This window comes from Grampus griseus (genome assembly GCF_964374135.1).
Source record: "Grampus griseus genome assembly, chromosome: 1".
Taxonomy (NCBI): Eukaryota; Metazoa; Chordata; class Mammalia; order Artiodactyla; family Delphinidae; genus Grampus; species Grampus griseus.
The window spans coordinates 181,196,555-181,223,847 of NC_139017.1; the positions used below are offsets into that span (position 1 = coordinate 181,196,555).

The 27,293-nt window shown below is 56.2% G+C and overlaps 2 protein-coding genes across 5 annotated transcripts; one reads left to right on the forward strand and one right to left on the reverse strand.

The window, feature by feature from the left end:
• The first annotated feature begins 1,836 nt into the window (after positions 1–1,836).
• Positions 1,837–18,115, forward strand: WRAP73 (WD repeat containing, antisense to TP73). 4 transcript variants are annotated; one of them, XM_082660627.1, is made up of 12 exons: positions 1,837–1,978; positions 5,268–5,420; positions 5,919–6,035; positions 12,326–12,398; positions 13,634–13,737; positions 14,460–14,546; positions 14,821–14,955; positions 15,046–15,123; positions 16,113–16,218; positions 16,874–16,967; positions 17,341–17,528; positions 17,763–18,115. In XM_082660627.1, exons 1-12 carry the CDS (start codon positions 1,910–1,912, stop codon positions 17,903–17,905), a joined length of 1,347 nt encoding a protein of 448 aa, XP_082516753.1. In that variant the 5' UTR covers positions 1,837–1,909; the 3' UTR covers positions 17,906–18,115. The 4 variants fall into 4 exon arrangements, with proteins under 4 accessions (XP_082516753.1, XP_082516751.1, XP_082516754.1 ...); XM_082660626.1 differs by having other exon boundaries at positions 1,838–1,978; positions 16,842–16,967; positions 17,337–17,528; XM_082660625.1 differs by having other exon boundaries at positions 14,821–15,123; positions 16,842–16,967; positions 17,337–17,528.
• Positions 18,116–19,481: 1,366 nt separating this feature from the next.
• Positions 19,482–23,103, reverse strand: TPRG1L (tumor protein p63 regulated 1 like). The gene is made up of 5 exons (XM_082657239.1): positions 22,823–23,103; positions 22,627–22,718; positions 22,374–22,550; positions 21,396–21,549; positions 19,482–20,038 (listed from the first exon to the last, which is right to left on the reverse strand). The coding sequence occupies exons 1-5, from the start codon at positions 23,036–23,038 to the stop codon at positions 19,844–19,846; spliced, it is 834 nt and encodes a 277-aa protein (XP_082513365.1). The 5' UTR covers positions 23,039–23,103; the 3' UTR covers positions 19,482–19,843.
• Positions 23,104–27,293: the final 4,190 nt, after the last annotated feature.

The following is a 27,293-nucleotide window of genomic DNA, read 5'->3' on the forward strand; positions in this document are numbered from 1 at the left end:
CGCCGGGCGCTGGGGATCCAAGGGGAAGGGGAAGGGCCGCGCACCGTAGGGACGCCGCCACCCAGGTCTGCGGAGTGTCCGCATTGGCTGTGACCTGCTAGGGACAGGGGTGAAGGTCGCGACCCCAGGATCCGGGGTTAAATGGAGCCGCTTGCTTCCGGGTGGTACTAGCCGGGCTCCTTCGCCCCGGAGGGCGCGCCACCTACACCGCTCACCCAGCGGAGGTCACGGCCTCGCTTCGGCCCCGGCCCGCATTACGGATCCGCGGGGACCCTCTGGACGCGACTCTCGGCCCCAGCCTGCTTTCTTCCTGGGCGGAGGATGTGACCACGGCCCCCAGGGAATAATAATTCTATAAGCAAACACTCCCGGGTCGCCGCCGCCTCCCATCCCGCCCCCGGCCCCCGGGGCCGGATTCCGTTTCGCGTTGCGCAGGTACGCACGGGTGTCCAAGGCGACACGTGGGTCGTGCACTGGGGATTGCTTTTTACGCGCAGAGACCGCCTCAGGCGAAGACTTCCCTCAGGCCCCGACACCTGTGGCTCCATGGTTCGCGTCCCCCGCAGGGCAGACGGGCTCTTCAGGGCTCTCACCCAGTCCTAGGGCCTCGGCTGGAGAACCCGACGCGCTGGCGAATTTTGAAGGCTCTAGGCGGCGGGCACGTGCTGTACGCTGCCTTCTGGTGCTCAAGGGACCCGTTATCTCCCTCCGACCGAGGCTCCCAGGCGAGGGGAACCCACGCGGCAATGTTGCCGTGGAACTGTGCGCAGCCCCGGACTGGTGCACGGCGTCCGCACCTCACCTGGCCCGTCTGGCTGACTGCCACACACCTTTATGGCTAACCTACTGTTTGCAAGGTGACGCGGGCCCGGCTCGCGGAGGTGCGAGGAGGACCCGGGCCGGGTCTCGATTCTCAGAACTCAGGGGCGGGGTTGGGTGTCAGGGTCCGTGTCATCTTGGGGCGGCAGAGGCGCCGGCAGGGCCTGGCGGGGGTGTGGGGGGAGGCTGATGTTGGGTGAAGAGGACTCGGAGTCCCTAGTGGGCGAGGGGACAAGGCCCTCACGGGGCAGGCAAGGTCGGCAGAGCCAGCGCCGACGCAGCTGCTCGCTCCCGTCCGTGCGGAGGGCGGGTGCGGCGGGGCCCCGGGTCCGGACCCGGGTGTCCTTCTCCTCCTCGCGGGTCCGAGCACAGGTGCGCGCGTGAGATGGACAAGAGGGTGCGCGCGATCCACGCGCTCTCCGTGCGGAGCAAGCGTCAAATTCGTTACTTCCTGGATCAGAGCAGCTCCTGAGCGTGAAGTGAGGGCCTTGCTGCAGGCATAGTTGCCGGATTTAGCCAAAAGACAAACAAAGAAAAACGAATATTTATTCATACTCCATGTATAAAATATAATATACGTATTATGCGCTATATTATATATTCTATACGCAAGCACGTTTATGTTTGAATACATTTACATGTAAATATGTCTTTACATTAAATATAAATATATGAATATAAATACACAGACACACAGGACGCCAGTTAAATTTGAATTTCAGATAAGGGGGTAGTTTTTCAGCATAAATACGTGCCATGTGGTATTTGGGAACATATTTATCCTAGAAAATGATTCGTTGTTTACGTGAAATTCAGTTTAAGTGCACTTTCTGCATTTTATCTGACAACCCTAGCTGAAGGGGACCTCCCCACACCCGAGCACCGGCGGAAATCCCGGGTGGGACAAAACGCCGCGTCTCCTTTAAGGCGCGGCGGCGCGCGGGGTGTCGAGTGGCGAACTACAAGCCCCACAATGCACGCGTCCGCCCGGAGCCCTGACTGGCTGCGGCGCTCGTCCTCCGTCACTTCCGGTCGCGGAGGGGCGGTTGCGGCGGGCTGGGTTTCGCGGTCGTGGGGTCCAGCGGCCGCCATGAACTTCTCCGAGGTGTTCAAGCTCTCCAGCCTGCTCTGCAAGTTCTCCCCGGACGGCAAGTATCTGGTGAGCGGCCGCAGGGCCTGGGCCGAGGGTGGGCCCTCAGCGGGGAGGCGCCTGTCCTCACCGGGAGGCGGGGATCCAGGGAGCGGAGAGCGGGGCGGCCGCTGGGCCTGGATGGAGGGAGCTCGAGGGTCTGCAGGTGTGGGCCCCGGGCAGGTGCTGCAGACAGGTGACCCTGGGAAGGGGACCTGGGAAGATGCTGCAGCCTGGGAACCCAGGAAGCCGCCTGATGCCTGCACCTGGGTTTCCATCTGTTAAAGGCAGGTAAAAGCAATGCTGCTTTCACAGATTTGAGGACACAGGAGATATCGGATCGTTGTTGTTAGTTTGTCACAAAAGGCACGTATATAGTCTACCAGTTGGCTGTAAACTGGTGCAGTGGTGCAGCTGCTTGTTGTCGCCTTTCCCAGCCCTCTTCACCCGTTTCTACTACATGCCAGATGAATAATTTAGATAATAGCATTCTATGCGCAGATAAAGAGAGTTGTCCGCACTCCTGAGATTTGAGCTGCTGATTCCATGGGTGGCAGAATGCTTCTGACATCACTGAGCTGTCTTGTACATGAAAGTTAAGTTTTGAAATATACCAGCGTGACCCGTGTATATCCTCAGAATCTTAGGGTGAGGGCATGTGGTGGGTGAGGGATCATTGGCATTGGAAAGACATGAAGAAGAAAAATTATGCTTTATAGAAAATGTACTCAGTTTCACTAATTAGTAACTGATGCTTCCTGATTCTTTTTTCAGTTCGAGTTTTGTTAACATTCCTTTCATCCTTATCTAGTTCTTTGAGGATGGATGTACACGTTTGCCTTCTTTGTGGAGGTTTTATTCTAAATCACATAATATGGCATTCAGCTCCAAAATACAAAATGTCTTTAGCTTAAGTGGCACCCCCAAAAACCTTGGTATATTCAAAATACTCCCGCATACGTTAGGGGTTCCCCCCCCTTTGGTCATTTATGAAAATTCTAGTGAATTATAAAGAGAGATTATATTTCCTCATTTAATTTTGGCACTTTTTTGGGTTTTACACCAAAATAATCAGATCTTTCTGATTTAAATATCGTGAGCGCTAGACAGTAATGTTACTGGAACCATGTTCTTCAAAGCTCTATCCTAGGTGCTGGAAAAAGTAGGGCCATGTTGCCATTTTTAATATCTTGCAACAGATTTGATAAGGTTTTTCCAAGTGTTGCTACAAACATTCCATTTTGTAAGGAGTTTATTGTAACTGATCACAGCTTTCAAAGCTACAATATGAAAAGATAGGCATGGGACACAGTATTTCTAATCTGCAATCTCTCCCCTATTCTCCTTTTCCCATGCAAAACTCATGTGGCTTTTTTTTTTTTTTTTTTTGGTCTGTGTTGGGTCTTCGTTGCTGCGTGCGGGCTTTTCTCTAGTTGCAGCGAGCGGGGGCTACTCTTTGTTGCAGTGCACGGGCTCTAGGCGTGCAGGCTTCAGTAGTTGTGGCATACGGGCTTCAGTAGTTGTGGCTCGCGGTCTCTAGAGCACAGGCTCAGTATTTGTGGCGCAGGCTCAGTATTTGTGGCGCACGGGCTTAGTTGCTCTGTGGCATGTGGGATCTTCCCAGACCAGGGCTCGAACCCGTGTCCCCTGCATTGGCAGGCGGATTCTTAACCACTGTCCCACCAGGCAAGTCCCTCTTGTGGCTTTTTTTTAATGGGAGTTTATAAAACAAAAATCCAATAATCCAGTTTGACCTTGATAAATACAAAAATGAAACAATTAACATTGAAAAGTCAGTTCTTGATTTTTGAACTGTGAGGTACTGTCCTATTAGCAGGTACGTTTACTCAATCATAGAAATTATTTGCTTGGATTTGGATATTATTAACAAATATAGACATAAATAACTGTATCTTTAAGAAACCTGTATTAACACTTAAACTTTTCAGAGTCAGGATTAGGAATAAGTTAATGTGGGTGTGTAAGAACCCCCCCAGCCCTTCCTCCTATGAGTCCCACACGACTGCCACACTCAGCACTTCTGACACATCTGGTCACCAACCGTGTGGGGTTTTTTCCCCACACCAAGCAGTTGTCCACCACGCCAGCTGGGTGTCCTACAGTTTGACTCAATTCCGACACTGTCTACCTGGAGAGAGCGCCAGGTCCAACAGGTTAAGGGCTCAGTCCCAGACTGCTTCCTCCCCCTTCAGACGCCAATTGTGGGTCCAGGTTGTCACCTGTGCGTCTGACCAACTGGCTATAGGTCAGAGGTTCCATGATGTCCTCTTTGGGTTCCATTGATTTGCTAGTGACTCACAGCACTCAGAGAAACACGTTTACCAGTTTATTAAAGGATATGGTGAAGGACACGCATGAGCAGCCAGATGAAGAGGTACACAGGGTGAGGCCCGGGGGGCCCTGAGTGCAGGAGCGTCTGTCCCTGTGAATCTGGGGTGCGTCACCCTCCGTGTCTGGTTGTGCTCACCCCCCTGGAAGCTCCGAACCCCGTATTATTGGGATTGTACGGGGCCTTCATGGGCCTGAGCCATCATTAACTCCATTTTTAGTCCTTTTCGCCGAAGAGAAAGCAGGGTGGGGCTGAAGTTTCCAAGCTTCTAATCTTGGCTTGGTCTTCCGGGTGACAGCCCCATCCAGGAGCCCACCCAGAGTTGCCGCTCTAGAACAAAAGACGCTCCTGTCACCCAGGAAATTGCACAGGTTTCATTCAGGAGCCCTGTGTCAGGACCTGAGGGGAGAGACCAACATGTCTTTTCTGTTCTCTCATCACAGGTCAATGAGCATTTATGAAGCGTCCTTACACCTGCAGAATTTCAAACCTGTATGTTGCCTTTCTGTTGCTTAGGCTCCAAGTCAGACATTGAACAGAAGGGAACTGCGCCTCTGGGGTCGTTCTCCCCCACAGCCCCGCACCTCCCTGCTCACTCCTTACAGCTTGTCTGCAGGTGATGGAAGCAGAGAGGATTGGGTTGTTCACAGATGGGCCTCTCCGCAGTGCCGTTTCCTGCTTCAGGGTTAGTCACACAGTGAAGAAGGTAGAACCTGACTCCAGTAGAGAGTTTGCAAATAATACTTTCTCTGGGGATTCGACAGTTTGGGCACCTGGTTTGTACATTTCAGTTTTATCTTCCATTAACTCCTCTTTGTTGAGAACAGGCTGTCCACATGATGAGCACGAGGCCATCTAGGCAGGAAGCGTGTGTGCAGGGAGAGAAGGAGGCAGCCCCTGGCTGGAGGGCCGCGCCGAGAGCACCCTCCTGCAGAGCCCACACCGCCCGCCTCTCTCCTCCCTCTCCAGGCTTCCTGCGTCCAGTACCGGTTAGTGGTCCGGGATGCCAACACCCTCCAGATCTGCCAGCTGTACACGTGCCTGGACCAGATCCAGCACATCGAGTGGTCGGCCGACTCGCTCTTCATCCTGTGTGCCCTCTACAAGCGGGGGCTGGTGCAGGTTTGCGGCCCGAGGCTCGGACGCCCCCCGTCCCGGAGCGTAGCCCCCGCGAAGGGCCTCGTCCTGTGCCCTGCCGGTCTGGAAGAAGAGGCAGCACAGCTCAAAGGCCGTTAATAGTTCGCTCATAGTTTAAGATAGTTTAAGATAAGAAGACACTTAAGTGTCCTTGATCTGTAACCAAGTTAACTCAGTAACAGGCAGTGTTCAGAGGGCAGCCCAGCAACTCGCTCGTCCTGTGTGGGAGCGCTGAGATGTGTCTTGTTGTAGACCCCACACCTAACTAAGTGAGGTCTCAGGGACAGCAGAGGGGTGCCCCCTTCGGAGCACGACAACACGCTGTCACCGAGTAGCGCGCCTTACCTCTGCGGTGCAACCCGGGCCCAGCCCTTCGTGCTGGAAGGTTCCGAGGGCTCGCCCGTGTTCGCCGCCGCGCAGCTCGTGGCCGGTTGGCTTCAAGCCTGCGGAGCGCACTGACCCGTCTCTCTCTTGTGACTGTAGGTGTGGTCTTTGGAGCAGCCAGAGTGGCACTGCAAAATAGACGAGGGCTCGGCAGGGCTGGTGGCTTCCTGCTGGAGCCCCGATGGGCGCCACATCCTCAACACGACGGAATTCCACGTGAGTGGGGCGCCCCGAAGGCCCCCTCCTCCTGAATTGCTTGGGAGCGTTAGAGTGGGTGGTTTGGGGGGAAGGGTATACGTCGTAAGTGGTCAGAGCATTATAAGCCCATGAGTGTTGTTGTATAATCTTTTTGCCCAGTTTTAATGAAAAGAAAAGATTTTTTTAAAAGAACAGCTTAAATTATATTTTTAAGGATTTAAACAGGTTCTTTGATTCAACAATTGAAAATGAACTTCAGGATGAACAAATTTACATCTTTCCCTCAAGACATCTGATCTGTGTGTTTCTAACCTCTTCATTCATTTCCTCTTCAAGCCTTGGACTTACTTGGGACATGGGGCCCTGGGCAGGAGCTCTGAGCGCGAAGAACATTTGAAGTCTGACAGTAAATCAGAGATAGCTCGGGTGGTGTGAGCTCATCTCGTCAGCGTGTCACATTAGGGGATCAGGGAAGGCTGGGGTGGTGTGAACACATCTCGTCATTATATTGAGTTTGATGTCTGCCAGTTTAGGCCATTGGGAGGGAGACAGCAAGTGAAGGGGGCCTGGTTTCTCCACGTTACACACGTTGACATTTTACAGGGCTGTTGGAGAGAACTTGAGCTGTTCATATAGCCTCATTTAAAAGGCTTCATGCTTATAATTCTTCGGGCCCAAATCCAGCCCCCAGACAGGCACCTGTCAGTGTGAAAGAGAAACCGTGCTCTTTGGACAAGGTTCACTGAGAGGCAGCCTGCGCGCTGCCGTGAGGCCTGAGAACAGAGCACTCGGGACTGCAGGGTGTCTGTGGGCCCCACCTCAGCCCGCGGGGCTCCTCGCTCTGCATTTTGCATTAAGCACATCCTTACTTACCTCAAGGTCTTATCTGTGTGTGCGCGTGTGTGTGCAGACACCGTACACTATGGTGTGCATTTGTCTAAAGTCTGCTTAAATGAATTCATACTCTGTGTTCTGTTGTGGTTCTTTCTTCCCCTCGATACCGTTTTTGAGACTCATCCACGTCGAGGGTTTGCCTGCTTCTTTCAGTCCTTGTAGGGAAAGTCATGCCACGGTTTATGCAGCCACCCTGCTGGTGCTGGGCATTGGAGCTGTTGCGGTCCATGCGGCAGGGGATGGACCGTGGGCGTCTGCTCCAGCCCGTATCCAGGCGTTCTCTCTCGGACGTTTGGGGAGGGGAGGTCGCCTGGTTGTAGGAGATGCGGTTTGATCAGGATGTGAAATGGATGCCAGTCCAGTGGAACTGCAGTGGTACTGCACTGTGGTTTGCATTTTCATTTCTCTAAGTATTGGTGACGTCGAGTTTCCATATCTTATTTTATACACACCCACGCACACACTTAATTTAAATATGTATTTCAGGTTCACGTGGAGTTTATAGTGGTCGTGTCAGGAGTGTATCCATTTTTATCTGTTCCCAACAGGATTTGTTAAGAAGTCCGTCTTTACCACCTGTCTCGAGAACTGAATTGCTTTACACCGACGCGATCGGTCCCGATTTTCCATTCTGTGCCGTCGTCGGCCCGTCTCCCTCCTGTGTTACAGGATGTTAACGTGTAACAGGGCTGTGCCCTCCTCGCTGCCTCTGCTCTGCCAGGTTTCCTCGTGTGTTTTTGAGGCTCTGTTACTAGAGCTGTTCCAGGTTTCATGGTGAACTGAGCCTTTTATTATTCTAAACGGTTCTTCGCGTCTCATAGTTTCTTCTGTTCTGCAGTGTGTTTTGTCAGATGATGGCGCCAAACGCCATCCTTCCGGGGTTGGGCCTTTCAGGGTATCTCTTTTTCATCCTTTGACTTTCAGCCTCTCCGTATCCCTCAGTTTTAGTATGTATGTTGTAAGTGGCCTGTGGTTGTCTTAAGGACACAAACCCCGACCGGAGAACCTTTGCTTCTATCTCAGTAAAGCCAGTTGGAGCTACTTACGGACAGCAACGTTCACCCGCTTTCAGCGTGTGCACCGTGAGCTGGGACACGCAGCTGCCGCCCCGGGGGGCATGGAGCGCGCCTGCACCACCCAGCGGGCCCCTCCCGCCCTCCAGGCATCCTGCTGCCCACCTCTGGCCTGCTTCCTGGCGCTCTTGGTTTACGCTTCAGATTCCATGTGAGAGGGGCCACGTGGCTTGCAGAGTTTTGTGTCTGGCTTCCATCACTCGGCCTCGTGCTCTTCTTGAAATCCGTCCGCGTCTGTGGGCATCAGCTCCGGTTTCTCGGAGCTGAGTGGTGTCCCCGTGTGGATTCCCCACCCTCTGTGTGTATCACCCACTGGCCGATGGAGCTGTCGTGAATATCCTCACAGGGCTGTCTGCGGACGCGGGTTTTTCTTCCTGTCGGGTAAAAACCTGGAGTGGGGGGTGCCGGGAGGTGTATGTTTACAGCTTAAGAAACCGCGGACTCTTTTCCGCAGTAGCTGTGCCGTTTAGCCTTCCCCCCAACAGTGCAGGAGTTTGTTCCATAGTCTCACCAACGCTGCTCATCACAGCCCCTTCTGTTAGGCAGTCTGATGTGTGCTGGTGTCTCATTGTGGGTTTTCTTGGTGATTTCCATATGACTGATAATACTAAGCGTCTTTTGTGTGCCCATCATCCTATAACTCTTGTCTGTTCATATCATCCGTCCGTTTCTTTATTAGGCCGTTTGTCCTTTTGTTGAGCTGTAAGGTTCTGGTTACAAGTTCTTTGTCAGATACATGTTTAGTAAATATTCTCTCCTGGTCTCTGGCTTGCTTTTTCATTTTGTTAACAGTTTCTTTTAAAGAGCAGTCTTTCATTTTGACGGGGTCTAATGGGTCAGTTTTTTCTTTTATCATTTGTGCACTTTGTGTCTAAAGAAATCCCTGCCCAGCCCAAGATCACAGAGTTTCTTCTGTTTCCTTTTAGAGTTTCTATGACGTCAGCTGCTAAGTGCAGATGTGGGATTCGTCTTGAATTTCTGTCCTTTCCCCCCTTTGCACCTTTGTCAGAAATCAGTTGCCTGTAGGTATGCGGGGCTGTTTCTGGACTCTGTGTTGTTACATCGATCTCTTAGTCTGTCTTTGTGCCAATACCACGTGCTCCGGATCACTAAAGCTTAATAGTAGGTCTGGAAACCCAAATCAGTGTGTTTTCCAGTTTTGTCCTTTTTCAAAGTCGTTTTGGCCATTCTGGGTCTTTAGTATTTCCGTATCCATTTTGGAATAAATTAGTCAATTTCTAAAAAAAAAAAAGAAATTGTGCCAGAATTTTGAAGTTGCGATTGCGTTGAATCTGCAGAGCAGTTGGGGGTAGCGGCCATCTTAACAGTACTGAGTCTTTGGATCCATGAACATAGGATACTTTTCGTTTTCTTAAGTCTTTAAATTACTTTTCTAAGCGGGATTTTCATTGGATAGATCTTGTACATACTTTATAGAATTTATTCCAAAGTTTTCCATTTTGTTGTATCAGCTCTTGACTCTGCTTCAGTCCAGGGGAAGGGCCAAGGGTGTTCACGCAGGTGTACGTGTGTAAACCGGGAGGAACTGGACCTCTGAATGCATTCCCACTTCTAACAAGAGAGGGAAGCCACGCACATCCATACTGATAAAGAACTCGGTGGGCTGCTGTCAGTTTGCTGTGTTCCTTTTTTTTTTTTTTTTTTGTGGTACGCGGGCCTCTCACTGTCGTGGTCTCTCCCGTTGCGGAGCACAGGCTCCGGAAGCGCAGGCTCAGCGGCCATGGCTCACGGGCCCAGCCGCTCTGCGGCATGTGGGATCTTCCCGGACCGGGGCACGAACCCGCGTCCCCTGCATCGGCAGGTGGACTCTCAACCACTGCGCCACCAGGGAAACCCTGCTGTGTTTCTTGAGTTAATTTTCCAAACAATCTCTGAGTTGGAAAACATCATTTTAAGTATTTTTGCTTAAGTACTGGCATTTTCCAGGTCACCGGCAGCAGTGATCAAGTAATAAAAATGTACTTATTTTTTACGTCAAGACAGCTAGAAAGTGTTGTGGGAAGGGAGATGAGCTAAGAAACTCTTTCTCAAAAGTGACTGTTCTCTGGCGAGATTAGCGTTTCAGTTCACCCTTAAATGTGGCAACGCCTGAAAGCACAGCCCAGCCCAGAGGGGGGTCCTGCTGAAGGGCCGACACCTTGGAAGGACCCTTGGTGGTGACGGTGATGCCGTGGGACCAGACCTGAAATCCCAGGTCAAGGCCCCCTGGCCTCCGCTTTCCCGCCGCAGGGTGTGTGGGTGAGCACAGAAGCGGGCCTGGTCGGCGGCCCTCCGGGAGCCTGCCCTTCGGCCACCTCTGGCCTGTCCTCCTGCGCTCTCCCCTCCTGTGGTGCTGCCACCTCCTCGAGCTCACGGAGGGGAGGCGGGCGTTTATCTGCCTCTTTCTCACTGCATTTGTTAAGGTTACACACAGTTGCGTTTCTTTTAACGGTTTTTGATGGGGGATGGCGGGTAAAAATCAGGCTCAGGTGCTTTGTGTCTTTTCTGCCTTTAACAGAGAAGTGTGGATGGGGCAGGGGATGGGGGGCTCCCAGTCAGGAGCGCCCTGGGCCTTCCCTCCTCGCTCACCTGGAGGACAGGTGTTCCAGGCCAGATGGCTCCGGCTGTGCGTGTCCAGGTGGATTTAACACCCAGACCTGCTGGGCTGGGAATGGTGTGCCTTTCCACCCTCCTTGGCCTCCGAGAGCAGGTTTTACAGGGAACAAGCCTGTCGTCAGGGTGAGCCTCGCTCCTGGGCCGTGCCTCGTCTGCACGCCCTGGTACCTTTGCCTTAGATGGACAAGCGCTTTACCTTGAGTACAGCCCAGAAGTGCTGCCAACCCTGCAGCTTGTCTGCATCCCTCGTGTCCCCAAATGCCGCGTGAGCTTTTCACAGAGGCAGTTCAGGACATCAGATTCTTCCATCAGATTCTTTTCTTTCCTAAGAGACAATGTGGAGAAAATGCAGTTAATTCATTTTTTAAACCTCCTAAGCTAAAAAAGAAAAAGGGCCTAGCTTGCAGGAATCACACTGGTACAGAAACGCAGGGCCCTGTGTTTTACTTCATGTGAAGTCCCACAGTTTTTAAAGCTATGCTTATTTGATGAAAGCAGTTTTCCAGCCCGTGTTCCTTACCTCACAACCACGCCTGGTAAACACAGCTTCGTCCGTGTCCACTGGCCTGGGGGCTGCGGGAGCTGGAGGTGGCAGGGCACCCATTTACCTTCCCTGACGGCCGATGGGAATGGTGTGGACATGCTTTTCCGAAACAAACATTTGGAAACTCCGGTCAAGGGTGACTGTTCACGTTGAGGCTCCGAGGGGGTCTGGGGCGGCTCCAGCAGCCCTCCCCGTGCCTGGGCGCGGGGGCCTTGCCTGCTCACAGGGCCGGGGTGACAGTGCGGAGGCTCTGGGTCGTCCCCCTCCACCGACCCCGAGCGCAGCTCCCCGAGCCTAGGCGTCCATCCCTGGCGCACTCGCCGGTCCCTCACTGACATGTCTGCTTCCTGCCGTTTTGCAACAGCCCGGGCAGCTGTCGCTACCTGCGCGATGTGCCCACGGTGGGTCCCCCAGAAATCTTCCGCAGAGGCCTCCATGCGCGGAGTCGGGCCACTTCCCGTCCCTGCCAGCCTGGGGCTGCCCGGTGAGGCAGAGCTGCTCGCCCTTCATCTGCTTCAGAGGACTGAGGAGCGTCCTGCGTGGCCTCCCTCCTAGACGTGTTTCTCTAAGCAGCGTGTTTAGGGTTATTATTATGTGAGAACTGTGACTACGGCATCCCCCACCCTCATCCGCAGGGGATGCCTTCCAGGACCCCGTGGGTACCTGAACCCCCTGCAGTGCTGGACCCTCTACATGCTGCTGTTTCCTGTACAGACGTGCCTGTGATACAACATAAGTGAGGCCGAGAAGGAGGATGACAGTGCTTTGAACTACAATGAACTTGCATTTAACTTTGTGTCACTCAGATAATATTGTCACAAAATGAAAGCCAAGGAGCAGGAGCGTTAAATTTAACAAACATGGGACTTCCCTGGCAGTCCAGTGGTGGTGAGGACTCTGCGCTCTCACTGCCGTGGCCCGGGTTCCATCCCTGGTCAGGGAACTAAGATCCCACAAGCCGCCTGGCGCAGCCAAAACAAAATTTAAATGTAACAATCGTAAGATGTGAGTTTGACACACGCCTTCAGGCAGAAAACACCACGGGACTGCTGACGCGGGAACTGCTGCGGGAATCTCTCGCTTGGGCGCTGACGATCTGGTGTAAGACTTGGAATGGACTCTCCAAAGATGCTAAATATATGCTGTTTCCTTTCTCTTTTCCCTCCCTTTGCCCCTGGCAGCTGCGGATAACTGTCTGGTCCTTGTGCACAAAGTCCGTGTCCTACATCAAGTACCCTAAGGCTTGTCAGCAGGGTGAGTCGGCCAGAGGTACTCAGAAGCCATTCCTCTGTCGTAGTTCGGGGCTTGGGGACCTTTTTACCTGGGAAAATTTCAGACACAGGCAAGAGCTGCCTCGGCCGTGTGTCAGCTCATAGCCAGTGTTTTTCCTCTGTACCCGCCCCCCCCCCAGACCTCCTAGTGAGTACTTCATCTGTGACCATTCCCACCTGTGTCTCTAGGGCTTCTCCTGTACGCGACGTCAGTGACTAAGGAGGGTATATTGTCCTTTAGGACGTCAAAGAAGAAGGACTTACACGTAAACCCTTTACATCTGCTGCCTGAGTGGGTGCTCAGGTCCCTCCAGTTCATGTCAGTCTCGCACCCCCACCTCACACACCGGATTCTGAACCGAATCCTCCATTGACTTAACTCTGTGAGGCCTGGAGTGGGGAAGTGGCGACCTGTCCCACCTGGACATCACCGAGGAGGGCCAGAGGCATGTGTCCTCTGTGCCGGCGGGGAGCCCGCCCCCGCGGGTTTAGCTGGGCCGGTCGGGTGCCCCACTGTCTTGAGTCCTGAAGTTACATGGCGGTATTTCAGTTAAGAAACAGAAAGAAGCAGTACATAGTTTGAATGATTTTTCCATTTTTTTCTCTTGCCGTCAGCAGTTTGAACCTCACATGTGAATGGTGTGCAATTGTACACTTATTTTTTATTTTTATAGTTTGAATATCAGTGTCTCTCCAGATGACACACACCCTTCTTGGTGGAAATGACAGCTCTGTCATTTAGGTGTTCTTTTGACCCATGAGGTATGAAATGTGGCCACGGGCTCGGTTCGCTAATACGGACCGAGAAAGTACAGTCTGGTTGCAGCCAGATTCTTACCTTGAATTGACTTCTTCCAAATTTAAATTCAAAAGTAAAAATAGGAAATGTCGTGACAAGCCTGCTCTGAACCAGCTGAGTTTCCTGCGGTTAATTTCCTAAGAACACAACACTCCGTAGGGCACCACACTTCCCAGTAATGGATTGGGGCTCATCGGGGCTCAGGTCACTGTGTATTTCTCGCAGGTTCACTGCAGGTCAGAAGTCCGAGCAAGGGTGTGGAGACCCCGCCCTTTGTAGACACACTCCCTGCTACAGACGCCGGGCTCTGTGTGCCACGTCCCCCTCTTCAGACCTCTGCTTTCTCTTTCTCGTTCTAACTTGAAAACCACTGCTGCAATCTGCTTCTCGATCCTGGGACCTTTCACTCTTCTCGGCAGGAATAACCTTTACCAGGGACGGCCGCTACCTGGCGCTGGCCGAGAGACGGGACTGCAAAGACTACGTGAGCATCTTGGTCTGCAGCGACTGGCAGCTTCTGCGGGTGAGACTTGTCCCCACCTGGGAGCCAAGTGGCCCTGGGGCGTGGGGGGAGGGGAGGAGTGCATTGTCTGAGGTTCCAGGGCATCTTCCGTGGTATGGAGCAATGTGATTCCACATTCCCAAAGGCCGGTGCTGCCTGTAACCACGCGGCACGCACACCGGCAGGCGTTCGTAGGATGTGTTGCGATGACGCGTGCTTGCGGTGTGTTCACAGTTAACAGGCCACCAGGTTGGTGCCGCCTCCCTTCCTGTTGGTTCCGTGGTATTTGCATACGTGTGGCTGCATCAGGCGGAAGAGTGAGCTGGAGTTTAACACTGAGCACGTTCCTGCGTGGGGCAGGAGGCCATGGACACAGACGCACAGGGCCGGGCAGGACCCCCGGATGCCGCCAGACAGAGGCCTCCTCGACGGGGCAGGGATGTCCTGGGAGGGTCTTGCCTGGGCTGGTCTTAAAGGCACAAGACTCAGCCAGGCAAGAAGCAGGTACAGGCGCGGGGCGGACGGAGGCCTGAGCCACGTCGCAGCCCCGTGTGCCCGGCCTGGAACCTCCCCAGCGCTCAGGCCGGACGGCACAGCAGGAGGACACGGCTGTACACGTTTCTGTCGGTGTCTAGATGAGGATATTAAATACTGAATGTGTTAACACATCAGTTATAAAATAAACGTTCGTGTATCTGTTGAAAACGTTTTCAATTTCATCTCCCCCCGCCCGCCTCGGCAAGCACTTTGACACGGACACGCAGGACCTGGCCGGGATCGAGTGGGCCCCCAACGGCTGCGTGCTGGCCGCCTGGGACTCCTGCCTGGAGGTAGACGGCCCCCTCGGGACCCTTTCTGCTCTAAGCGCCGACGCCAGTATTTCTCTCACGGCCTCCGAACGCCGAGCGCATTAACTGCGTCTTTCAGACGTCGAGCCGAGGAGCTTGTTAGCGCCCGGTTCCCCCTCCCACCGTGTTACCGCTTGGCTCCCCTAGTTGTGGTCCCACGTCCCCGTTTCCCACCGCCGTCGGGGAGGGCAGTGTCCCCGCCCCGAGTCTCACTGCCTCCGCTCTGGGTTCAGTAACGATTTCAATGTCTCGGCAGTACAAGATCCTGCTCTACTCCCTGGACGGCCGGCTGCTGTCTGCGTTCTGTGCTTACGAGTGGTCCCTGGGCATCAAGTCCGTGGCCTGGAGCCCCAGCAGTCAGTTCCTGGCAGTCGGGAGCTACGACGGAAAGGTGGGAGGGCGTCCTCGGGGTGAAGCCCACGGCCAGTGCCCCAGCGGCTCTGACCACGTGGTTTCCACCCCCCCCCGCCCCCCGCCACAGGTGCGGATTCTTAACCACGTGACGTGGAAAATGATCACAGAATTCGGGCATCCCGCGACCATTAATAATCCCAAAATAGTAAGTCTGGACGCACGTTTCTGTTTGAACAGCATTTGGGGGAGGGGGTGGAAAACTGCTCTTTCACTTTCTGTTACTTATGGTCCTACCGGTCCTTACATCCCCATAACCTTCTGATACTGTAACATGTCAATCGTCAGACTTGCCCAGTGGCCTTTGTTTCTCCTGCCACGTTCCCAGGGGGTCCAAAGTGGTGTCCTTCCCCTCCCCAGCCCCCAGCCCTGCGGCTCGCTCTGGGACCAGCTCCTGCTCTGCGCTGTGAACAGGGTCCCCTGCCTGCAGGCGCCAAGCATCTGCACCCACCGTGCTCTGGGCCAGTCGGAGAAGAGCAGGCAGACCCTTGCCCCATGGAGTCTGGGCCAGGGCTGGGAGGGCTGGTGTCTTCCCCGGGTGGGTAGGAAGGCTGCCTGCCAAGGGGTCCTGGGGCAGACACGGGGAGGAGGTGACGCAGGGTTTGGGGGGGAGCAATTCCGGCAGTAGGAACAGGCACAGGAGTGCAAAGGCCCTGAGGTGGGAACAAGCATCCACTTATTCAGCAGGCGCCGGTCTGGGTGCTTGGAGACCTTAGGGACCCGGAGAGACACCCCGCCTCGGGGGGGACAGACACCCTAGTGAGTTGTCTGCTGGTGAGGGACCTAAGATGGGTGAGTGGTGAGGAGAGAAGCAGCCCTGACGCCGGCAGGGACTGGAGGACCTGCTGGAGCTGCAGGAACAGGACTGGAAGGCGGCCGGGTCGGGTGGCGCCGCCCCAGGCCTCACAGGGTTCGCCGGAGGTCCTTCCATCCCGCGGCCGGTGCGGTCTGAAGGTGTCGGGCCGCTCGTCCTTTCCGTCAGGCCTCCGGTGACGCACGCCGCCTCGCTCCTGGCCCGTCTGTCACCCGTCCCCACTGAAGTGCTGGCCCGGGGGTGAGACCTCGTGGAGAGTGCCCAGGAGGGCGCCGTGAGCGGGGCCGCGGCTGCACATCCTGCCCGGGCCGTCTGTCTTCCAGGTGGTGTACAAGGAGGCCGAGAAGAGCCCGCCACTGGTGCTGGGCCGCCTGGCCTTCCCTCCGCCCAGAGCAGCGGCTGGACCCCTGTCCTCCACGGAGAGCGAATGTGAGCAGCTGGGCCCGGGGTGGGGGCCTTTCTCTTCCTCCCCTTTCCTTTCCTTTTATTATGGAAAAAAGAGTTCTCTGGGTCCAGGTAGATTCCAGACGCTCCTTGTTGTTGTTTCGAATCCTCTCCTTTCCTGCGATGCCTGGTACCCAGCGTCTCTCTTAGCTGTGAGCCAGCAGGCTGCCTGGCCACTGGCTCTGTTGACTGAATACAAGCCCTGGGAATCCTCATTTGACGGCTGGTCCTCTGAGGGCGACTTTTTAATGAACACTGACTTCCTTGGGTGAGCAGGGCCCTCAAAGGGCTCAGGGAGACACCGCAGCTGTGTCGAGGACCTGGGACGTTACTCGTCTGTAAAATGGCGTAATTAGGGCGTCAGAGGAGCCACTGGGACGGCCACCAGGCCCTGCAGTGGTGCCTGGCCCGTCGCAGCTCCAGAAACACGGCCTCGCAGGGGAGGGCGCGAGGACAGGCCTTGTGCGCCGCGGCCAGGTTCCCACCGAGCCCTGTTTTCCGTAAGACCCTGCCCTGTGCTTGCTTCTCGCCCCGCAGGGGATTGTGGGCAGGACCGCAGGCCCTCGCCCCGCGGGGAGGCTCAGGGTGCTCTCTCTTTTGACGCCCAGACGAGGTTGCCTCGGTGCCGGTCTCCTTACAGACGCTGAAGCCTGCCGCCGACAGAGCCAACCCCAGGATCGGCATTGGGGCGCTGGCCTTCAGTCCCGACAACTGCTTCCTGGCGACGAGGAGTGGTCAGTGGCCCGTCCACGTGTGTGTGCTGTCCCCTCACCGCTCCCTCGGGGCCGGGCAGTCGAATGGCTTGAAAGGAGAGTCGGGGTGCGGGTCTCCCGCACGTGCTTCCTCCTGTCCTGCTGCAGAAGCGTCTCGGGTCACTGGGCCCATCGGAGCAGCAGCCACCCAGCCGCTGCGCCTCCGGCCCTGGCCTCTGCTCCCTCTACGTCCCTCTTTGGGAAGGAGCAGGGCTCAGGCCGACAGGACTCCCGTGTGTGCCAGGCAGCCCCGGGGAGGGCCCCCCCGCACTGAGACCCCAGGCAGCATCCGTCCTCAGGCGTGAGCGGCACGGGGACTCAAGCGGGCCTGTTCACGTCTTCCTTCCTTAGACAGCGTCCCCACCGCCGTCTGGATCTGGGACATCCAGAAGCTGAGGCTGCTCGCAGTGCTGGAGCAGCTGTCCGCCGTGCGCTGCTTCCAGTGGGACCCGCGGCAGGCCCGGCTGGCCATCTGCACGGGGGGCGGCAAGGTGTACCTGTGGTCGCCGGCGGGCTGCGTGTCGGTGCAGGTACCCGGGGAAGGTGAGCGCAAGCGGGGACGCGAGCAAACGCGGCCTCGAGCAGAAGGTGAAAGCCCTTCTCAGGAGGCACCTTCCCATAAACCTCAGGGCCGCTGGGTGTGCGCACTAGACTGGGGCCCGCGGCGTTTAGCGTCCCAGGCCAGGGGGAGCCTTCCCACCCGCTGAACTCTGGGGCTCCAGCTGGGTCACCCTGGAACGCTGCTCTATCCTGCTCTAACCTCCTGGCTTCCTCCAGGTGACTTCCAGGTGCTCTCCGTGTGCTGGCACCTGAGCGGGGACTCCCTGGCCCTCCTCAGCAAGGACCACTTCTGCCTGTGCTTCCTGGAGACGGAGCAGGGGGTCGGCACAGCCTTCGGGCAGAGGGGTGACCACACGTAGGACCCGTGCGTGATCAGGCCCACGTGGCTCGAGGTGGGAGACCTTGGCTTGTGTTGGCCGTGGGAAAGGAGCAGAGCTTCTTGGTGCTGCGTCTCCCACTGGGGTGGCCCGGAGGAAGCGTTTTGCTTCTGTTTTTCTATAGCAAGCCATTTTTGTTAATACGTATGGTATAAAACTAATTTTTGTTACTTAAAATAAATATTTGCTAATTCATAAAATGTCTCTTGCTTACTTCAAAGGTTTAGGTCACGGGAAAGTTTTCTAGGTCAGTTTTAAGTTTGGGGTTCACTGTCTTAGGGAAACTGTGCCCCAAGCGGCCAGTCCCCCTCACACAAGACCCGCTCTGCTCGGAGCCTCCATTCTGTCACTGAACGCTTTGGAGAGCGGCCTGTGGGTCCCATGGGGCCTGTTCCAGAGAGGAGGGGAGCCCTGAGCACCCGGGGGGGGGTTGTACCTCCAAGGGAGGCTGGAGCTGCAGGCCCTGGGGCGGCTGGGTCAAGGTCGGCTCCCCGCAGGGACCGTCCGCTCTGGCTGTCCACCTGGAACAATCTGGGTGCTTCAGGAAGGCGGCCAGGGCTGAGAAGGCTGGTGGGGGAAGGAGGGTTTGTCACCCTAGGTAGAGGCTGGGCAGTGCACACCACTCCCTGGTGGCCATGAGGGGAGCGAGTGGCACAGAACCCTCACTGCGCACACAGCAAAGGGCTCAAGACCAGCGCACAGAACAGCTCATGCTCTAAGATTCTCTCACTTAACAGGACGCTTGCTTGGCGGTTGCACCTACTTTAATAACTTTAAGAAAGGAATGACACCCACTGTTTTCATGTTTCAACTCAGATTTTAAATGTCTTTACTACAAGACTGAAAGCAAAGGCTCAGGACCCAGGCGGAGTTGTGAGGCAGCCTTTCGATGTGGACGGGACCCTGCATCCGAATCACGGCCATGCTGACCACAGCTATGCCAGAGTCAGAAATAAGGAGAAGGAACCGGCGGGCCAGCAGCTAAATCCTCAACAGGCGCTCCCAGGCAGACCGCTCAGCCGTGGACGGGAACGACGACTCCCCCGGGCTGGTGTCTGGGGCGAGCTGCGTCAGGAGACTCTGATGTGGTTCCTTTTCAGAAGTGCATTCTTTACAAGCAAACTAAGCAATTCCCTTTTTAAATATGAATATGACAATACAAACTTAACCGAGTTGACAAAATTGTGTGCAAAGAACTTATCAATGTGACTTTCTCAGACTAATGACTTGTCTTAAAATGATTTCCTGTAAACCTTTTTGGGCCTGGGGAAGATGCCATAAGTAGTATTAACACAATATAGGTTAATTTTAGAAAAAGTGTGACTTTGGGCCGAACACATATTTCCACAAAAGCCAGTGTCCGTCCGTTCGGGAGCTGACAAGGCAGACCGTCTCTTGATGAGCTCTTGCCTGCTGGCTTCTTTCAAATTAGCTTTAAGAAAGTGGATTAACTCTCCAAATACAGATTTGGACGCCAACTGTAAACCACCACAGGCACTGAGTCTCAGGTACCTCCCTGGATGTAGCGATCTATGTAGCTGCGGTGCTGACAGGGCTATTGCACTGGAATCACGCAACGTTTATTATTAACATGCTCCAGGGCTGGGGTGGGAGGGACCACGGGAAGCCAGATGGAGACCCCAGCGGTGGGGGGCACGGAAACTGAGGTTCTAGGAAGCAGATACCGGCCAGGACGGTGACAGCGACATTCATTCTGCTTTGTCTGGAGCTCACGTGACCAGACGCCCAGTATCCAGCTGAAGTATATGGTCCGTCTGACTATGCTAATCGTGCCCAGACCCCTACAGGTAAGGGGCTCGGACCCTGCCAGCGGCAGTGGGGCTGGCCAGAGGCCTGATGCCCCCAGGATCCCATCGGCCTGGCTCTCCCAGGGAAGAGACCCGCGTGCACGTGCGGTGCCTAGAAGCCGATTTTGCCTCTGGTCATGGAATAGCCCAGCTTAGCCTCGTTGTTAATGAAGGACATCAGCCCCACATAGGTCTCGATGAGGAGGGGGCACTCCAAGACCAGCACGCCGCCAGCCTGGCCCGGCAGAGGACTCTCCTTCTGGGCTTTTTTGACAGCTTGGATTAACAGAGCTTTGAAGCCATCCAGCTGTAAAGAGAAGACAGGGAGCTTGATCAGATGATCCCCCACGCGTCTGTGGCAGCCCGTCCCCACCCTGGAGAGACGCCTGCCCAGACGCATCCAGCAGCCCTTGGGCTCATCTCCTCCGCGTCACCCTCCAAGTGTCACACCTCACCTCTGCGCTCACCTGTGACTGGCTACAGCCAGTCCTCACGGGCCTCACTCTGCCGGTTGACGTGGCTTTGCCGTAGTGACCCACCTACTCCTCCCCACCACCCACCAGGCGGTGAGCAGGCCAAGGTGCACAGCACCAAGGTGCACAGCTGGCAAGTGGGGGCCTGTCGCCAGTCCTGGACCCGGCTCTCACCACCCCAAGGCCTCCTCTCCTGCTGAGCACGCAGACTGCCCAGCTCTACCATGGGCGGGGGTCACCTGCCACACCCTGAAGCCCTTCTGGGCCCTTCTCCAAGACGACCACAGCCACAGAGGACCCCATCGTAGAGCTACGCTGACCAGCAGCTGCTAACTACACGGGGCTATTTAGACGTAACTTAACAAACTTTTAAAAACCAAAAGTTTATTTGGGGCTTCCCCAATGGCGCAGTGGTTAAGAATCCGCCTGCCAGTGCAGGGGACACAGGTTCGCGCCCTGGTCCGGGAAGATCCCACATGCCGTGGAGCAACTAAGCCCATGCACCACAACTACTGAGCCTGTGCTCTAGAGCCTGCAAGCCACAACTACTGAGCCCACGTGCCACAACTACTGAAGCCTGCGTGCCTAGAGCCCGTGCTCTGCAACAAGAGAAGCCACCGCAATGAGCAGCTCATGCACCACAGTAAAGAGTAGCCCCGGGGGCTTCCCTGGGGGCGCAGTGGTTGAGAATCTGCCTGCTAATGCAGGGGACATGGGTTCGAGCCCTGGTCTGGGAGGATCCCACATGCCGCGGAGCAACTAGGCCCATGAGTCACAACTACTGAGCCTGTGCGTCTGGCGCCTGTGCTCCGCAATGAGAGGCCACGATAGTGAGAGGCCCACGCACCGCGATGAAGCGTGGCCCCCTCTCGCCACAACTAGAGAAAGCCCTCGCACAGAAAAGAAGACCCAGAACAGCAAAAATAAATTAATAAACTCCTACCCCCAACATCTTCTAAAAAAAAAGAGTAGCCCCGGCTCACGGCAACTAGAGAAAGCCCACACACAGCAATACAGCCAAAAAAAAGAAAAACTAAATAAATAAATTTATGGGAAAAAAAGAGTTTATTTTCTCTGTTTAGCCACTGTTCAAGTGCTCAGCAGCCCCGTGTGGCCACCGTCCTGGGCAGCACAGGCCTGGAACGTTCCCGTCCCACTGGGCAGTGCTGCTGTTGCTGTGTGTGTTCTTACTTGGCACAGAGAGGCCGTCTTCTCGTCCATGCCAGCCATCGGGTGCTCTATGAACGTGGTGTACGGCACATTGGTGGACCAGGGGTTCCATCTGCTTATGAAGGACGGGCGGCTCTGCTTGTCCCACTGGATGCGAATCCCAAAACCTTCTCGCCTACCGAGTGGGAAGAAAGGGACCAGACCTCACACAGCAGGCCATGGCGCCCCCGAGCACCTGCTCAGTCGTGGGTGTGAGATTAAAAAGCTGTGCCACCGGTAAAGATAAGACCGATGACATTTCACAACAGTGAAGGGCCCGTGGGGTTTGACGGGAATGGCGTGTCTAATAACGACAGCTTTCGCACTTTAAAATGTGACAAACTGAAAGCACTGTCTTAGTTGTGCTAACTAAACGAGTAATATTTTTGCAAGTTTAAATCCTTTTCCCTGAGCATCTTATTGTTGGCCAAAATTTTGAGCTTATCTTAGCTTCCTGAATTCCCTCCCCAAATCTCTTCATCAAAACTCTGAAATATACCGTTTAATTCAACTGAGTATACTGATGGCCAGGTTTCTCATGTTTCAGAAACCTCCCTAACAGATGAAGATCAGCTCTTGAAAACTGGCCATCAAACGTTTCCAAATTTAATCTTCAGTAATATCTGCAAATCAAAGCGACACACTACCTTTTTCTTTTAAAAATTAACAACAGAGCTTGAGGTGATAGGTGTAATCCTTTCTTGGCGGGAGTAAAATGCTGAGTTTGGCTCTTATCTGAAGAATACCCACGTCGGGCCTATTTTAACGTACCCTGAGTTCATTTTACTACAAGCCTAATAACTGTCTCTTGTGCCAGAATTCCTTCTAACGCACCCTGTGGAGCACAAGTCACCTGTCTCTACACTCTGTTGCTGTTGAAGCAAGACATTCACTGGAGGCTGGTTTCGGAAGCGCTGACTGGGAGGCCCTGGTGGCGGGCTCTCTGTTCAACACACTTACTTATTGAGCGATTTCGGGGGAAACTGGAATTCTCCGTAGGAGATGGTGTCCACCGCGTTTAAGGCTACCCTGACCACCTGCTGGCACTGCAGGCTGATGAAGTCGTATTTGCAGATGAGCAGCGCCTGGTCGGTGATGAGCACCAGCCGCTCCTTTTCGTTGTTCCAGTGATCGACCCTGCGGGCGGCAGCGGTTACTTCGGCGCCCGGGGCGCACAGGCGCCCGGGCCCCTCCCCAGCGCGCGCCCCCTTACTCTGTCAGCAGCCACACCCCCTGGATGTCGCCGTCCTCCACGGGCCGGACCACCATGCGGATCTCCTCCACCGCCTGCTCGATGGTGCCAGGCTGCCGGGAGCGTGCGGGGCGGGCCGGGGGCGGAAGTCACAGGTCACGCCCGCTCGCCCGCCCCGCCCACCCACGCCTTCTCCCGCCCCCGCTCCCAACCTCACCCGGAACACGAAATACTCCTTGACGCGGGCGCGCCGCGTGGGGTCGTGGACATTGAGCGGCCACAGCGTCTGTCGCAGCGGAGTGCTCGTCCCCAGCCGCCCCCCGCCGCCGCCGCCGCCACCGACGCTGCCGCCCGGCCCGACTTCCTCGCCAGCCGCCAGCAGCGCCGTGGGACTCGTGCCCGCCGAGTCCACCGAGTCCCGCAGCTGCAGCATCGCCGCGCCCGCCACCGAGCGAACCCGGACCAGGCCCGACTCGGCCGCCGCCGCCGCCGCCGCCGCCTAAGCCGGGCCCTCGGCCCCGCCTCCGGGCCCGCTCCGCGCTGAGGCCCGCCGCGATTGGCTCCGCCTCGCCAGCCCCGCCTCAGGATCCGCCTCCTCCCTCCCCCTCCGGCCCTCGCTATTGGATTGTCCCCGGCTGTCTTCCGCGATTGGTCCTGCCCGCCGCCGTTCACAATCGCTGCCGCCCTTCGCTGCGCCGGAAGAGCGCGCCGCGCGCACGCCCACTTCCTGTTTACGCGTCGGGGAAGGGCGGGGCCCAGGCAGGTTGCCAAGGCGACGCGGAAGGCCCGGGGGAGACGGGAGTCACGTGCCGAGCGCTCCTCCCACAGTAAATCGGGTGCTCGCCCGCCCCCACCCCGCAGGGTGCGGCGGGCTGCTGGGGACGTTCTGGATCCCAGACCTGAGGCACGACGTCCACGCCCCTATATTCAGCTTCGGCTGAAGTGCAGCGGACCTCCGGGATGGGACCCCGGCTCCTACCCAGAGTGACCGCCCCCTGGACTGGGACTCTTTCCGCCCAGGGTGATCGCCCCCTGGATGCGGACCCCTGCTGGGGGAGACCACTTCCCTGGACGCACCTCCTGCCCGGTGTGACCACCACCCGGACTAGCACTCCCCCCAGAGTGTCAACATTGCACAGCAGGGGCAGCGCGGGCTTCGGGGACTGGAGGAGCGGCGGCCCGCGGAGCAGAGCTCTTTCCTGAGCACCCCCGCCTTTCTGACCGCGGGTTCATGGATGGAGCGACGGGGACATGGGCCCAGGGCTGTGCTAAATGCAGACGTGCTCCCCGCGCCTAGGGACCAGAGCTCCCGACCCTGCTCCACGGAAGGGGACACCGAGGCACGGGGCCTCGTCACTCCATCAAGGGCCGAACCAGGATTCCTTGTTGCTGCCTCTGCTCTTCTTCTCCCGGCACTAGAATTGGATCTTTTCTTGCTCTGAGTGATCTTGCCTGCAGCTGGCGGCACCCTGGGCAGCTGCAGGCCCTGCCAGGGACCTCAGCTCCCTGGTCTTGGCACCCACAGACTCCAGGGCAACCTCATCTTCATCCACCTTGACCCGTTGTCTTGGAGACACAAGGGCTGTATCCATGACAATTTACAAATATCAGCACCTGTTATCTTCACCCAGTTGGTCACTTTGGCCTTCCACTGCCTCTAGTCACACCCCAGATTACTCCCCCCACCAGAAAGGCTTCTCGACTCACCCCTACTGTATCCATCCTCCAATACTCAGTTTAGAGCCCTGTCCCCAGGAGACACTGCCATTAACTACCCTCACTGCTAGTTCTTTGCTGTTTCCTATAATCGTCGGCTCCACGCGTGCCGGGCAACCTGCTCTGTGTGTGTGTGTATGTCTGTGTGTGTGTCTGTGTGTGTTTCTGTGCCCTGTTAGGCAATTTCGAGAAGCCAGCGTATGACTGCGCTTTGGAGTTTATAACCCCTTTCTTAATTCTTTGAATTTCACGAGAGCCCAGGGCTGTAAATGCTCTCTTGTATACATGCTGCAGTTGCAGAAACAGGTCTGGAGAGTTCTGCCCAGGTGCCCGAGGCCGCCAGCTGCTGCGGCCGTGCTGATTAGCCAAAGCCCTCCTGGCTTGTGCAGACTTGGATGCCATCCCGGTCTGTGAACAATTGCAGGGTGGCTGGCCTTCCTTCCCAGGACGTCCCTCGAGGGAGGGTGCTGAGCTCTGCACACAGCAGGTCCTCAGCCTCCCCCTCGCTCCTCTACCTGGACGTCAGCAGCCACAGAAACAGGAGGGACGAAAGTACCACAGATACCGAAATAGCTTTGGTACTTTGCTTCCTGGAAAGACTAAGGTCTCAAAGAGGGCTGAGTGTGCAAAAAGAGGCAGCAGCCTGCTTCTAGCCCCCTGGCCTGCTGAGGCGGGGTGGGGACAGCTGCTGCCTCCCCCTGGGGACCAGGGGCCAGGTCACACCCGCCTGGGGCCCTGCCCCGTGGGGAGAGGGAGCCCCCTTCTCTGGCAGCCACGGCCCCTGGCTGAGTCTGCTCTGCTGGTTCCCGCAGGGTGGGCCTGAGTCGGGCCCCTGAAAGGCAGTCTAAGCCATTTGGGCTTGGGCTGCCCACTGACCCCTCTCCTGAGTCCCCTTATTATAGGGGCTCAGCAACGGCAGCTGGGCATGTGGACTCACGGCAGGGGCTTGAATCCTGGCTCCCCTACTTCTGTCCACTGGACTTGGACACTCATGCTATGTCTGCCTCAGTTTCCTTTTTTTACTGAGTAGGGATGATAATAGTTCCTGCTCCCCCATGGCTGTCGGGAGGAGTCAGTGAGTTAAGACCTGGGTTGTGCACAGCGCCCTGCATAGCCCGTGCCACCGCAGTGTCGGTTGCTAACTGTGGTCATGCTGTTCACTGAGGCTCTGCTGAGGGCCAGGTATATTGCAAATACTGCCTGTGCTCGTGCATGAGGCGCCGTATTACCCCCTTCAACCGAAGAGAAAACAGTCCTAGAGAGCTTGTCACTTTGCGAAGGTCACACAGCTACAGAGAGCAGGGGCCCTGGATTCCAGAGCCTGTGCCCCAGCGCCCACTCTCGCCCTTGTGCCAGTGGCTCCTGGGGGCAGACAGAGGAGAGCCGTCCTCCACCGGATTCGCCGGGAGCCCACGTGGTGCTCACTCATGCTCAGACGCAGTGACGGCACAACTTCACAGCGACCTTGATCAGGGTCATCTCAGCGGAGATGAGAAGGGGGCCACTGGCACAAGGGGCCACTGGCACAAGGGGGCCACAGGGGTTGAGGCTGAAGGCTGGGAGTGGGGAGGGTACAAAGGGGACAGCAGTGATGCTGGCAGGTGGCAGCGGTGTGGGGATGGAAGAGGCCTGGTCATTTTGGCGGGATGGCCAGCCCCCGAGGGCCCTGAATCCGGTACTTAACCTTCCTGCTTCTCTTTCCTCATCTGGAGGACGGGGATGATGAAACCTGGCTCCCAGGCTGTCACAAGCCTGGGACCAGCTCACATGTGCCAAGAGGACTACCTCGTGCCCTGTGCAGCCCTGGCTCCAGGTGCCCCGTGGGTGTCCGTGGAGTCAAGGATGGGAGTGAGAAACGGGACGAGGGCCCATGAATGGACCTGGCTCCTGGCAGAAGCTGAGGGGCTGGAACCTGGAGCCCAGGGGTCGGGGCTCGCTTAGGGCAGGAGGACACCATCTGCTCAGGGACAGATGGAGAGAGCTGAGGACGGTTATGGACAGGTCGGTGTGGGATGCGGATGCAGTGGGGGCGGAGGGGTACTGAGAGGTTCTGGGACATCCGCTCTCTTCAGGGGGGTTGGGAAGACGGAGCTGGGAATTTGGGTGAGGACGCTTGGTTCAGAGTAGCAGCGATGAGCAAAGAAGCTGATGAGAGCCGGTGTGGGGACCGCTGGGCTGCAGGGAGACCTCAGGCACGTTCACAGTGGAGCCTTCCACCTGGCAGCTGGTGGAAGTGGGAGAAACCAGTAGCTAGACTGGTCCAGACTGGGGGTTTGCCGGGTAGCTGTGGTCAGAGGCAAGGGGGAAAGGGGAGACCAAGATCCCACAAGGGAGTATTTATAGGGGTCACAGATGTCGCCCCACTTGGGAGCTAACGGTCTAGCCCGCCACGGTTTCAGGGATGCTGCAGAAGACACACGAGCCCAGGTCAGAGGCAGAGGACTGCTGTTCACAGGGAAGCAACGTCCAGGGTGTCAGCGGGTGTCTGCAGGATGCCACCCACGGTGGCCGCATCACGAGAGGGGAACCGGGGGCCTGTGAACAAGCTTGGTCCTCGCCCCTCCAGGTCCCTCTCTGACCAACGGCCCCGGGAAAGGCGGTCAGGGTCTGGTGCCTGCTCCTGGCATGCCCAACAGGACGTGCAGGAGTGTCTCCCAGCGGGGTCAGCGGGGTGGACCTCGAGTCCAGTTCCTGGTCTGGCGGCAGTGGATCCAACGGGGACTGGTGACCGGGAGAAGGTCATCAAGAGGACATGACTGCCGTTGGCCCTCGAGGCAATTAGAGTGTTGACGAAAATAATCAGTAAACAATCTAATATAGGGATCGACACAGAAAGACAAGTATCATATGATACCGCTTATATGTGGAATCTAAAAAGAATGGCACAGATGAACTTACTCACAAAACAGAAGTAGAGTCATGGGTGTATTAGAAAACAAACTTATAGTTACCAGGGGGGAAAGCCTGGGAGG

Coding starts and splice junctions, on each gene's coding strand:
- TPRG1L (XM_082657239.1), bottom strand. CDS start 23,038: ATGCTGCAGCTGCGGGACTCGGTGGACTCGGCGGGCACGAGTCCCACG. Junction 21,550..22,373: donor CCCCCGAAATCGCTCAATAA/GTAAGTGTGTTG, acceptor CCCACTCGGTAG/GCGAGAAGGTTTTGGGATTC. Junction 20,039..21,395: donor AGACGGCCTCTCTGTGCCAA/GTAAGAACACAC, acceptor TTCTCTTTACAG/CTGGATGGCTTCAAAGCTCT.
- WRAP73 (XM_082660625.1), top strand. CDS start 1,910: ATGAACTTCTCCGAGGTGTTCAAGCTCTCCAGCCTGCTCTGCAAGTTC. Junction 12,399..13,633: donor CCCTAAGGCTTGTCAGCAGG/GTGAGTCGGCCA, acceptor TCTTCTCGGCAG/GAATAACCTTTACCAGGGAC. Junction 16,219..16,841: donor GTCCTCCACGGAGAGCGAAT/GTGAGCAGCTGG, acceptor TTTGACGCCCAG/ACGAGGTTGCCTCGGTGCCG.